The sequence below is a fragment of the Grus americana genome, chromosome 5 (assembly GCF_028858705.1).
Source record: "Grus americana isolate bGruAme1 chromosome 5, bGruAme1.mat, whole genome shotgun sequence".
NCBI lineage: Eukaryota > Metazoa > Chordata > Aves > Gruiformes > Gruidae > Grus > Grus americana.
The window spans coordinates 52,605,930-52,618,256 of NC_072856.1; the positions used below are offsets into that span (position 1 = coordinate 52,605,930).

Sequence of the window (12,327 nt, forward strand, 5' to 3'; positions counted from 1 at the left end):
TTTTAACAGTGTGAAAAGCTCTACTACAGAAACAGACTGAGAAGGAACGAAATGAAAACTGCTTTAAAGATGAATCCTTCTCTTTGCTAAGGCTATCAGTCAGAACTACGCGTGGTGAAATTAGCTTGGCTTGTTTTTGTTGTTCTTAATACAATTATAAGTCCTTCCTCTCTGATGGACTGCTTATCCCCTTTGAAAGGGTAGCTCTGGAAGCTCCTACTGCTGCTTAGTCACCATAGCGGGGGTCCCTCGCCCCTGCTAGGGATGACATGATATTCATCAGGGCAAAGTGGCTCTTTTCCTATTAATACTGTTTTAGATTCCAGTACAAAAACAGAGGGCCCTGCGCGAGGTAGGTACTGTGCTCTATATTAACACAACCTGCTGCTTCAGGGAATGGCTTGCAGAGTGAGAGTGAAGAAAGAAGTGGAGATGACACTGGCCTTATTTCAGACGAAATTTCTGTTATCTCCAGTCATGGAGAGCCCCTTCTCACCCTCACAAATCTGTACAATAGCAGAACTGAACCCATATGGGACTTACTTTTTTGGAGTAGGATCATAAAACTTGTACTGATCCATTATCTTCTCTTCAAGTTTTTCCTTGTGTCTCCTTAAGGCATTCAATTTATCACTGTGAGGGGGAAAAGCACATTCTGAACCATCTGTATGAAATTAAGCATAATCAAAAAAACTGAAGACCAAAAGCCACTAAGAGAGGAAAGGGATTGAAATACCTTCCTATCACATAACCTTCAGACTCCTACTGAACTCATTCACTGTCTGTTTAGAGGGCAAACACAAAAGCCTACAAAACTTGTTGATGGGTGATTTTTGTGCAATAAGCATGAAAGGTGAAAGAACAACAGTAGATTGGTGCTAGATTACTCACTAATAACTCAGGCAGAGTTTGTTTGGTGGGTGTTAATCTTTGTTTCTTGAAAATTTGTTTGCTGATTGTTCAGTCTTATTCACAGACAATTACTCAAGGGTTAAGATCCTTACATAGTCTGAACTTGTTGTCTACATGATAACTGAGTATTTTACTCCTGTTCTGCTTGCTCTGTTGTAACTAGAGAAAGAAATAATGTTTGATCTTTTTAAGATTACTTTAGTCCCCTGCGAGCAGTGTCAAAGCAGCTTCAGCAGCAGTGCCATGTAATCTTACTATTTCTTTTTTACTCATTATTTTATTAACCTGGACAGTGGATATTAGCAAATCTTTTTTCATTCAGGTAGTAGGTCTAAGGTACTTCCATCACAGAACTGTCAGACACCTGGATAAATATGCTTAGAGCACATTTGAATTGTATTCAAGCCAATTTCAGCAAACAATTTCTAACATTTCAACCATATAATCCAGTACTGAAATAAAACTTTAACTCCCACATCATCCTGAGGTGCTTAGACTAAAATTTCTTGAGATTAAGAACACTTTTCTTCCTTCTTTCATACCTATAAGAGAAATTCACTGCAGTGAGGACAAGATTCTTTATAAAAGTACACTATGTTTAAACAGGTTATCTCACTTCAATTAAGTGTGTGACCCTGTGCACAGGGGACACAATGATGTATGTTGACACTTGCATCCTTAAAAACAACATCAAAGGAAGTACTTCTTATAATGCAAATGACAAACTAGAGGAGTACAATTATTTGCTATTCTTCAGGAATCTAAATATAAAATGATTAAATTTTTTTGCAACTCAGCTGTTTTCCAAGCTCTTCAGAAATCTTTGAGAGGTACTACTGGGTTTAGCATCCCATCTTTTGTAACTAAGTTTTCACATGGGTTCATGTATATTATTTGAAAAGAGCTGTGCTTGTCCAGGTGTCTCCTGAACATCCCTTTGCAGTAAAGGCAATATGAAGAAATTTTGTAGCTTCTCCCCATTACATGTATCTTCTCCTAAATATCCCCTTTTCTAGCCAGATATCAAGTAGACCTATCATTCTCCTGCCTGTCCTACTCCTGATAGGTGATGTGTATTCTATGTTTGTCTAGATGACCTTTTTAGGTTTCACAATTCAAATCTCTAGTTTCTTACATATACTGTTTCTGTTCTTCATGATACTGCTCCTTGTTCTCCATGTTCTGCTCCAGTAACATCTGATTCTGCTGGCTCAGCATCTGAATCTGACTCAGGAGATGATGGTTTTCTTCTTCCAGATTTCCCTTTAGACGGGACAGCAGCTATTAAACAAGATAGATTAATCTCTCCTCTGCATCTGGCTTCCCCGGAAGTGCACCATAATCAAGCTAACACAATAGCATAACAATCTAGGACACAAATCAATAAACTTCAAAGTATATGGGGGTATTATTATGACCACATAGCTTGACCTTCTATACATAGTGTGCCAAAAACTTTGCACAAGGAAAGTTAGCACTCTAACAGGAACCCTACCTACAGCTACTCACCTCACAGTGGTTATCCAGCTTGGTCAGAGAGATATCCATGGACTGGTGCTGTTCTTTCAGCTCATCGTAGCGAGCCTGCCAACGATTCAGCTCCAGCTGAGAGTTGTTCAAGGAAGTTTTCAGTTCTTTAGTGTGTGAATGCAGCCCTTCATACTCTGCCTTTAGCTGGTTGTGCAAGAAATTCACCCTAAACACAAATAAGCCAGCAGGCTTATGAAGGACACTTCACAGAAAGTACCTCACATTCAAAGACCACACCATCAGTGTGCAGCTGTCACTAAATCAAACATTAAGTTCCAAAGACCAACTTCTAGAGACATTTTTATTCTAAGCATATAACAAAATTTTATTTAGTAATAGCATTATGAAATATTTTAAATGTACAAAAGAACTGAAAGGAAAATAGATGGAACGTAAAACTGCTATTTCCTCAATGTGTAAGAAACAGACCACAAATTTCTGAGGCACAATGTATTTAAGAACATTTGGATATAAAGGCAGCTGTATTTGGCACAAATAAAGAACACTCACAGAATTTCTTTCCTGATGCATGAAATATGAGCATTAAAGTGTCCTGAACTGTGAGACATTGTAATGTCGTAAGACGATACTGTGGTATTCTTTTATAGCTTTTGGCAAGTCTAAAAACATCTAAAATCATAAAGGCATAAAATTAAATAAATAGATAAATAAAAAAAGATTAAGTTCTGTATCTGCTGACAGATCAGCTAAGCCTTGCCCTCTGCCAGCATTGCTATCAACATTGTGCCACATCTTCCTTTGTCCCTAGAGAAACTGAGTTGAAAACAACAAGCTTGAGGAAACCTCCTTTGCGGAGCTCTGCAGTGTTCTAAAGCAAATTACGACTGGGACAGCATATGAAACTTTCGTGACTGAACTTAAGATGTGATTTTTAAATATGATTCAGTCTGACATTGCTTTAACTTGATATGACCTTGACTGCTTATTCGTACCAAACTATTTCTCAAAATGCCTTTGTAGTATGAACAGTGGCATTGAACAGGTTATAATGGAGAGAGCCCCAGCAGGGATACAGGTTGAGGGCAGGGGGAGGGTACGTTTTACTGCTGTATTATATAATGTTCAGAAGCTAGCTCACACAAGGGGTTTTGACATGAGCTAACACTTACCCAGTGATTATATGAATCACTAAGCCCACTTTTAATAACAAAAATCAAGTCTCTTTCAAGTATTAACAAATGGCAGCTTTCTCTGGGCAGCAGAAAGTAAACAGCAATGGTAACTCCTAGAACTAAGTCATATTGTGTAAAAAACATAATACAGTTCTCCTTAAGGGAAAAAACTGGGTAGGAACGATTTCACACAACTCCAGATATTACTGGGGATTTTGGGTATTTGTAGTTCTACTTAAAGATAAGCGCTTGGAAACAACTCGTTACAGAAACGCTTGTGAACTGAACCACACATGGAAGCTTATTTTGAGTGAACAAAAGTGCCGGGATCAGAGCATGTTTGAAGCACTGAACAACAATATTTGTTGACAGTGTCCATGAAGCTGATAATCTTAAATGAGTTAAACAAAATGATCAAATTAACAAGACAGAAACTGAGAAAAATTAACAGACACATTAATGAAGGTATTCTGGAACTACAGTTAACACAGCAAAACAACTGTGTGTTTTGTATAATTGACTTTTTAATGATATATACAAGAATTTAGCAAGGGAATCATACCTGTCCAGTTCCTCCCTCAGCTTCTGATTTTCCCCAGTGGTTATTGCATTTGATCTCCTCTCTTGTTGCAGAACCTCTCTCTCATTTTTTAAAACTATTTCCAACTCTTCCAATTCTGCCTTGTGTTTCATTAAACTGTTGTATCTGTAAAAAGAGGAGTAGCATACTCTCAGCTTTCATTTAAACATTTTTCTTCCTCTTGTTTAAGATTTTTAATAGGTAATACCACAACGACCAGAAAAGATTTTTTTTTCCCTGCCTGCTTAGTTCCATACATATTTGTGTGGTTAAACATCTACCAAGGCTGAAGAATTCCACAGTATGCATGGCAATTTGGCTTAGTTTATAAGTTAACAGGGAGGCTTTTAGAAAAAAAAATGCATTTTTTAAGCAAAGTGGAATGCAATTGCCAGAACCTTATTTCAATTCCAGATTCTGATCATTTGGTAAAAAGCATGCAAGTCTCCAGGGTGAGTGGAAACTGCACCATTAAACTGGAATCCCACTCATAAGTAATTGTCAGTGGCAGGTTTTGAAACCTGACTAAAAAGCAGAAAGCAGCAGCCAAAAAGAAACAAGAAAGCAGTGGAATGAGCAACGGTTTATTAGGTAACAACCTAATGCATATTAGGTTATAGGCAGAGGTAATAGCATCCTGCATAGGTAATAAATCTCCTGCATAAGTCAGACAGATGATGAAGCTAGTGTCAGTGAGCTGACAGCAAAACACCTTTAAGCAGGGGCTGACCCATCTGCTCGAGTGCCTCTACTTGTTCACTAGCGAGAAACCCAAGAGCAACACCGGTGTTCACGTCCAGGCTCCCACTGTTACCTGGTTTATACAATTTGTGCATAAATCATTCAGGGTGGGGAGACAGACAGAGACAGAGGGCAGATGCTGTCACCTGTGTCTTTAATTTCAATCTCTGGAATGCTAAAATAACAGAGGTGTGGAACAACTCCCCTGATACTTGGCACAGGCATCGATTAGGCAGGCTCAGCCTCCCTGAGCTGCTACACCACAAGCATTCAGAAAATGCTGCAAAGAATGAGGTGGTTTGAGACCACTCTGCAAAACAGCAAGCTGTTCTCAGAAGATTTTTTTTTTTTTACCCCTCTGGTGGCCTCTGTCAGAGTCTGTGCCCACTCCCCCCTCCCCCAGCAGAAGCCACTGGGGACACTTGTGCAGTGAATGTTAAGTCATCAGCACATTTTTCTATGACTGTGATAAAAGGATATTGCCCCAAAATATCCCTGGGCAGATACACCTGTGCCAGTCACAGAGAAACATCCTTCTAAGCAATTTTAAAACATCAACTAGGTGGAAGATGCAGCATTGCATGAAAAAGCAAGAGAACAAGCATCATCTATCTGTGACGCTCATCCCAGCGGAGATGAATGCAGAACACAGTTATTCTGCAGTCACAAAAACTTCAAAATAAAACCACAAGCTGCAGACAGCACCAAACACACTGACTCCTGCCAACTTGTTTTTCTTTCAGGCTACCATTCCCTTCATCCCAGGGTCAAATTACAGCCTGTCCCAAATTCCAGTCCATTGAAGGGCCACACAGAAAAGTACCTGTCTCCCAGACAAAAGCTGCTTTTTACTATTCATTTCCAGTAACAGCAGTGGAGTTTAATTAACCTTATTTATTTGTTTGCTTCCTCCATTCAGCTCCAGGACATTTCAAATTCAATGTCTGTACAACAAATGGAAGAACCTGAAAGCAGAGGAAGGTTTCACATCCAGCTCCAAGAAGGATTTAAGACAGACTGCGTGCCAATCCAGAGTCTGAGAAGACAAACTCCACAGTGAGTCCCTTGGCAGAGACTACCACGGCTGCCTCTGCAGAAACTGTTGTGAATTCTTTTGCCATTTCTGTATGATAGGGCTATAGGGCTACTCCATTCATTTTTATTCAAGCCCTCTATTTTTTTTAAAGAGGGCTACTTAGAGGAAAGCAGTATACTGGTCGAGTTTTAACAGCCTGGCCCAGCTCCACATGCTGCCTCTAAGCATGGGAACCTGAAGGTAAACCACAGCTGCTCCCCTAGATATTAGGTAAAAGGTAAGAAAGAAGAAACTGTCTGCAAAAATACAAGTGATTCTGCATCTCTGGAGCCCTAATGAAGTCCTCAGGCAAAATTTTCTTGCAGTCAATCATGTGTCACTTTACTCCTTTTGGCTTTCACTTTTCTGCTGCTTTGTTAGGAGAAATACTGTGGGTAGGTATTTGTGACTGAGGGAACTTGAAAAATGCTCAGAAATGCTATGATAAAAAGCATATGGCAAAAGGAACCCAGAAGAATAATTACCAGCCAGCACTGGTAACATAGTAATACAAGTCCCTGCAATATGTAACCTTCCACAGCAGGGATTCTGTTTTTCCAGTGAGATGAGTTTTTCCCAGTGAATCTGCAGGATTAGACTTCTCCAGAGTAAGCCACAAAGAAATACTCAAGGATCTGCTAACCAATCGTAGCTTGTAAGTTATTACCTCCCTTTAGTAATGTGCAGTATGTAAAGCAATTTTAAAAATGCAGCAAGAGAGTCCAGCCTTTGTGTTCACTGAAGCCAGCCAAACACTGCAAAGTCAAGAAACTGCTATTAATGGTAAATGATCCTAACATAGTAACTCTCCTCTTCTTGCTAAGTCAAACTCACATGTCTGGTTTGTTGCGCTATGACAGGCCATTTCACTGCAGTTACACACAACCCATTATTAAATCCCCACTGCAGTGCTAATACTGTGCAGACAGAGCCCTCAGAGGTTTAATGAAGTTTGCTCAGGTGCAGAAAATATTCTGCGGTTAGAATGCATCAGAGTGAACTACACAAACCTTGGAGATGTTGGCTGTACATAGTGTTATGAGCCCACAAGCTAACTAAAGTTGCTGTGGATTTTTCTAGATGAGCTGCAGTCATAGGTTTATGCAGGACTGTAATCCTGCCTTAAGCAACAGAACTATGATTACAATGCTGTCACCAACTGAGAAAAAAACAATTGCCTTGGAGCTGGGACAAGCAAAACCTGTCTCTTAGACACTGCACAAGCAAACTTGGCTGTGCTGAACTGCTCTGCAAAAATTTATCAGGTAGTGCATTCTAGCTGAAGTTGAAAATGAGGTATTTCATCTTAGCAGTTAAATGCCTCAGAGTGCCAGAAGAAAACAGTTTTCTTACAGCTGTTTTTCTAACTTTTTCCCCTCTGCTCCCTCAGCCAGCTGAACTGCACATAGCACGTGATGGAGGGAAAACAACACGCACAAAGAAAGTGGCTTGTCTCTTTCTTCTGACAGCCAAATGGAGACACAGGCTGTCCTTGGACAAATCACCTTGATAAGTATCTTTTGAGACTGATCTGCTGAGGAGGACACTGCACTCAAAATTGCCAAAATCAACCTGCTTTGAGTATAGAAAAGGGCCACTATCTACCTACCATCTGCTCCCCTGCAACATCTCTCATTGGCAGCCCCATCTTGGTATCAGACAGTGCAAATTGTTAATATTTACACTGGTGACCTGAGCACTTATCACTAGAGATAACCTATTTTTAGAAAACCACTTTTTCCTTAGGCTAGAACTGTTTAATAACTGGCTCATCAAGAAAAGAACCCAACAAACTACCTCAAGTAATCTCAAGCAAAGTCTGAATCAATGAGAACCATTTATCGGTCAGAGAGACTTGGTAAGCAGGAACAGTGTCTGTGTAATCACTTACAGCTCATTTAGTTGACAGCCAAGCAGCTGTCCTGTCACACAGCCCTGGTGGATATTTTAATCACAATACATTTGTTTCTGTACTTTATCAAAAGCTACCACACATTGTATTGCCAGCTCCTTAGTCTTGGGGGAAAAAAACCGTTTAGCATCAGTTTTTAGTCCACCCTTAAAGATCAGTGCTGAGTCGCTCTGAACCCAACTCATAGACTTGCACAGAAACTGAACCTAAACACAGATATTGAGGAAAGTCACTGAATTGTATAAGAAAAGTTTGAGGGGTAGGCAGAGCAGCATTTGTGTAGTAGTACATTATATATATTGTTCAATCCATGCACAATTGTTAGAAAATGACAGTGGCTAGCAACTAAACAATAAACAGATTACTCTGATTTCACAATTGAATTGAAGGGCTTGAAGCAAAAGCCTTAAATTCTGAGAACTAAAAGAAAATAAGTAATATATCACTATCTCCTAGTTAGCCCAATACAGCCTCCTTCAGAAAGCCTCCTTCATCATGAAGTTGATGCCACACAATCTTCAATGACTTAAATTTCTCAAGATACATACTACTCACACGTAGGTAATTACGTAGGTGACTTGCAGACCTTACTGTATGGCTAGAAAAGATACCCCGCACAGTAGAACTGGGAGAGTCTTTTTCAGGCTGCATGTTCTTATAGCACAAATCCTTAAATGTAGTAAAAGCATCGACGCAACTTCTGATGAAGCATCCCTAAGACCCAAGACCATGTTTGCTAAATATCACCAGTCATCTGTGGTCTGCCACCTTTAGAGGTCTAAAGTCGACATCTTTGCAAATATTTTGACCTAATCTCCTAACTATAGTAAGGATGAGAAGACACTTTTTCAGAGGAACAATCTCCTAATGATATTAAGAATGAGAAGACACTTTTTCAGAGGAACAACTTAGTAGTTTCTATTTGTAATTGGAGACCAACATTTAAGGCTAAAATTGTAACATGGGCACATTCTGGCTACACTACATCCCCGAGCAGTGAGCGTACCTCTCACCCAGACCTTTGTGCTCCAGATCCAGGTTTTTGTGTAAAGTTTTCAGGCAGCTGTGCTGGTTTATTAGCATTTCATATTCTGCAGACTGTCGTTCATGCAGTGAAGTAAGGTGTTCATGGTCCTGAAGCAATGACTCATACTCAGCTTTCAGCTGCTCCTTCTGTTTCAGTAGATTTTCATTCTCATTTTCCTTGGCTGTCTGCTGATTTTGGAGTAAAGTATTCTGGGCCATCAGTGAAGCACTCTGGGAACTGAGGGTTGAATTTTCTACCTAAAGTTTCTCAAATAAAAAGCAAGCATTACTTATTTACACCTACTGGTACGTACAACAAACATGTAGTAGCAGCTTATATCTGTATAGAGTTAATCAAGAATGCATCCATTGCTTTGTGGACTTAATACATCTATGGACAACTTGGCATCATTTTGATATTATTGCTGGTAGTATGCACCATATAAAACCATGCTATCAGCAGTGTGAAAAGTATCAGGATAACCTCCAAACTGAAAAAACATTGCTTTACTAGCAGAAGCTCTTGAGCCTGAAGACCAAGATGAGCTGGAATATGCAACTGCATCTCTGACAATCGTGTACAAAGCCAAAAGTTACCCCATGTTTGTGTACAAGTAATGAAAACTGAAGTTCACCCAAACTCAACAAAACTAACTGCACCACTGTGTATGGGGGCAGCACTCCTAACAAATGTGATTTCAGTAGAGCTAATCCAATGTTGTCCTTTAAAACTGTTCTCATTCTCAAGCTAAGTTTATTTCTTCAAAATTAAATTAATGTTTAAGAGTTACTATTTTCCACCAGCAACTTTGACATTTTGTCTGAGAGTATGAAAATTGTGTTTGGAACTCATTGCTACAATGTCTCTTGGGAGCTGACTTGTGTCCTCTTCCCATTTCTTCCAAACTCTTTCACAGGTATGGCATTTAACAGAAAAAAGAGCAAAGATCTTTTATTCCAGAAGTGCTGCTTCTGGAACAACACATCTGCATTTTGCTGTGCTGATTTTAAAAATTCCTCTCTAAATAACTACCTTCTTAATGAAGATGGCTCTGTAGCTAATGTCTGGTAGCTAATTTCCCTCCTTGCTTGGAGGAATTCAGACCTCAAATTAAGCTCCACCTTATGGGCCTCATCTTTACATTGCTACATCTGCCTACCAATACAAACATTTTCTTATTAGCTGTCATCATCTCCACCTACTATAATCAAATCAAGTCCCCTGGCACAGACCTGGAGTTTGGCCGTCTGCGTCTGCAAGGCAGTGTTGTGCTCCTGAAGGAAGACGTTTTGCTTCTGTAGTGTCAAGATCTGATTGTTGAAGGAGACATTTTGTGTTTCCAAATGCTTCAGCTGTTCTTTAAGCAGCTGCTTCTCAGTATGCAGGGCTGCATTCTGAAAGAGAGGTGGCATTGAAATGGTGACAGGAAGAAATAAAACAGCTGTCCTGATCATTTGGAGTCCTATCAAAGATGAGAACCCATTAGCAATGATCATTCTGCAACAAATGTGCAAAAGCAAACTCTTCCCAGCATTAAGTGAAGGTAGGACAGATGTTATACACAGGATTAACCCCTGCAATGATGTTATACAAGACATATATAACATTAAAGTCCCATGCAATCCCAAGAGATACCCAAGGAATTTGGTAGACTTATGCGCTCCAGAAAATCCAGCAGATTCCTACAAGCTTAAAAATCCAGTTCCCAGCAACCCACTCATGATCACAAGGGAAGTCTGAAAGACAACAGGAAACAGGAGAAGGCTTACATTCCTTTCCAGTTCAATTGCTCTGTCCTTCAGTTTCAGCAGCTCCATGGTAGCTTCTTGGTGTCCCGTTTCCAATTTCTCATTCATTTGGTGGTTGGGAATGAGTTTCTCTGCAGAATACCTGAGTGACTTCTGAGCATACTGCCCATCCTGTTGAGTCTGCTTAAGTGCATCAAAGTCCTTCTTTACCTGTAAAGCCAACCAGCAACAACCTTCAACACTGATTTAACAGTGGGATTTTATATTCATAATTATTAGATATGCAGTTCCTCTCTTGCACTGTAGGGACTTTAAGGGATTCAAGAACCATTACTCTGACTTCACAGATGAGGAGGAAGCTGAGACACAGACAGGTGGAGGAATCCATGTATCTCGGCCTCCAGTCAGGTGCCCTTTGACTCAAGCTCACTGTCACCTAACAAACCAGCTGTTTGTAGGTGAGATGTTTCAACTGCAGTCTTCCTCAGTCTATGCTCTCACTACATAAAGTAGAAAAACACCGCCATGGCAATGAAAAAAAAGCCAAGGGAAAGCAGAGATCTGCAAATAGTGGTTATGTAAAAAAAACTCCTGCCGTGCCCCCAGCCCAACAATTTTGTTCAAACTGGTACCATTATACAGAAAGGGCCAAGAGAAACCAGTCCAGTCAAAGGTTTTTGGGAAGTGCATGTATGTGTGTAGGCATGGGGGAAGTAGAGATAACTTGGTCTTGCCAAGTTAAGGAAAAAAAAAAAAAAAAGTATGTGAATGTGGCAAAACCACATGGTGAACAATTAAAATTCAGTTAACCTCTTACCATATTTAGATCATTCTGTAACTGCTGGTTCAAGTTCAGATAGTCTTTCACTTGAGCTTCCAGCATTGCAATCTTTTCCTCTTTCACAGCTAGCGTTGTTTTTAGTGCTGATTCAGTTTTGCTCTCCAGAATCTTGTATTTTCTGAAAGACAAGAGAATAGCTTTCCAATGTCTGCCACTAGGATATGAGCCACCATCTATGTAGGAGGCTTCACCTTCACCCATTCCAAATCTCCGCACGTTACATTATATGTGTTTGCTTCGTCAGGAAAATTATTTCCTCTACTGCCACGAATTGCTACAGATATATTATTATATTGGGGAACCTGCTTTTGGAAAATCCAATCCATTTTAATAGAGATAATGCCAACATGGTTCTACAGAAATATCTAAGAGCTATATAACTTAAAAGTAAATAAGTTTTTTTTCCCCTAATGACACTACAGAAATTTCTCATGGCTCTTTTGTACATTCTTGATAAGGAGAAAAATCTGCAGTAGATTCTAAAGACTCCTACGAGGTGGGTATGTTTTTCTAACTAGGTCTTACCAAGAGGCCTACATACACATAGGTTGTTGGGGTTTCTTTGTTTATTAACTATAGGACTTGCAAAGGAATTCCTTGCAATCAGGAATTTCTTAGGCAACATCTACATTTATATTAATAGGTGATTGGGCCATCAATTACATGGAGTAATGACAGACTGTTTAATAGACATTATTCTTACTTGTAAGGAAAATATGAGGAGGGATACACACTGAAACAGCTACTCAGCTATTCTGCTGTGGAGCAGAGGGGGGCTGTAGTAACACCGGCTAGCGTTGAGAGAGAAAATGGCATTTCCTCCTTCCA

At 39.8% G+C, this 12,327-nt stretch overlaps 1 protein-coding gene across 5 annotated transcripts in view; it reads right to left on the reverse strand.

Annotated features, from left to right (window-relative positions):
• Nucleotides 1-12,327, reverse strand: part of CCDC88C (coiled-coil domain containing 88C) — a 94,590-nt gene that overhangs the window by 11,588 nt on the left and 70,675 nt on the right. For all 5 annotated transcript variants that reach the window (XM_054826632.1, XM_054826631.1, XM_054826630.1 and 2 more), the window contains exons 17-24: nucleotides 11,476-11,617; nucleotides 10,680-10,868; nucleotides 10,143-10,304; nucleotides 8,890-9,167; nucleotides 4,138-4,281; nucleotides 2,422-2,608; nucleotides 2,048-2,193; nucleotides 544-633 (exon numbers count right to left, since the gene is read on the reverse strand). In XM_054826632.1, coding sequence (XP_054682607.1) covers nucleotides 544-633; nucleotides 2,048-2,193; nucleotides 2,422-2,608; nucleotides 4,138-4,281; nucleotides 8,890-9,167; nucleotides 10,143-10,304; nucleotides 10,680-10,868; nucleotides 11,476-11,617 — 1,338 coding nt within the window. The remainder of the gene's footprint in view (nucleotides 1-543; nucleotides 634-2,047; nucleotides 2,194-2,421; nucleotides 2,609-4,137; nucleotides 4,282-8,889; nucleotides 9,168-10,142; nucleotides 10,305-10,679; nucleotides 10,869-11,475; nucleotides 11,618-12,327) is intronic.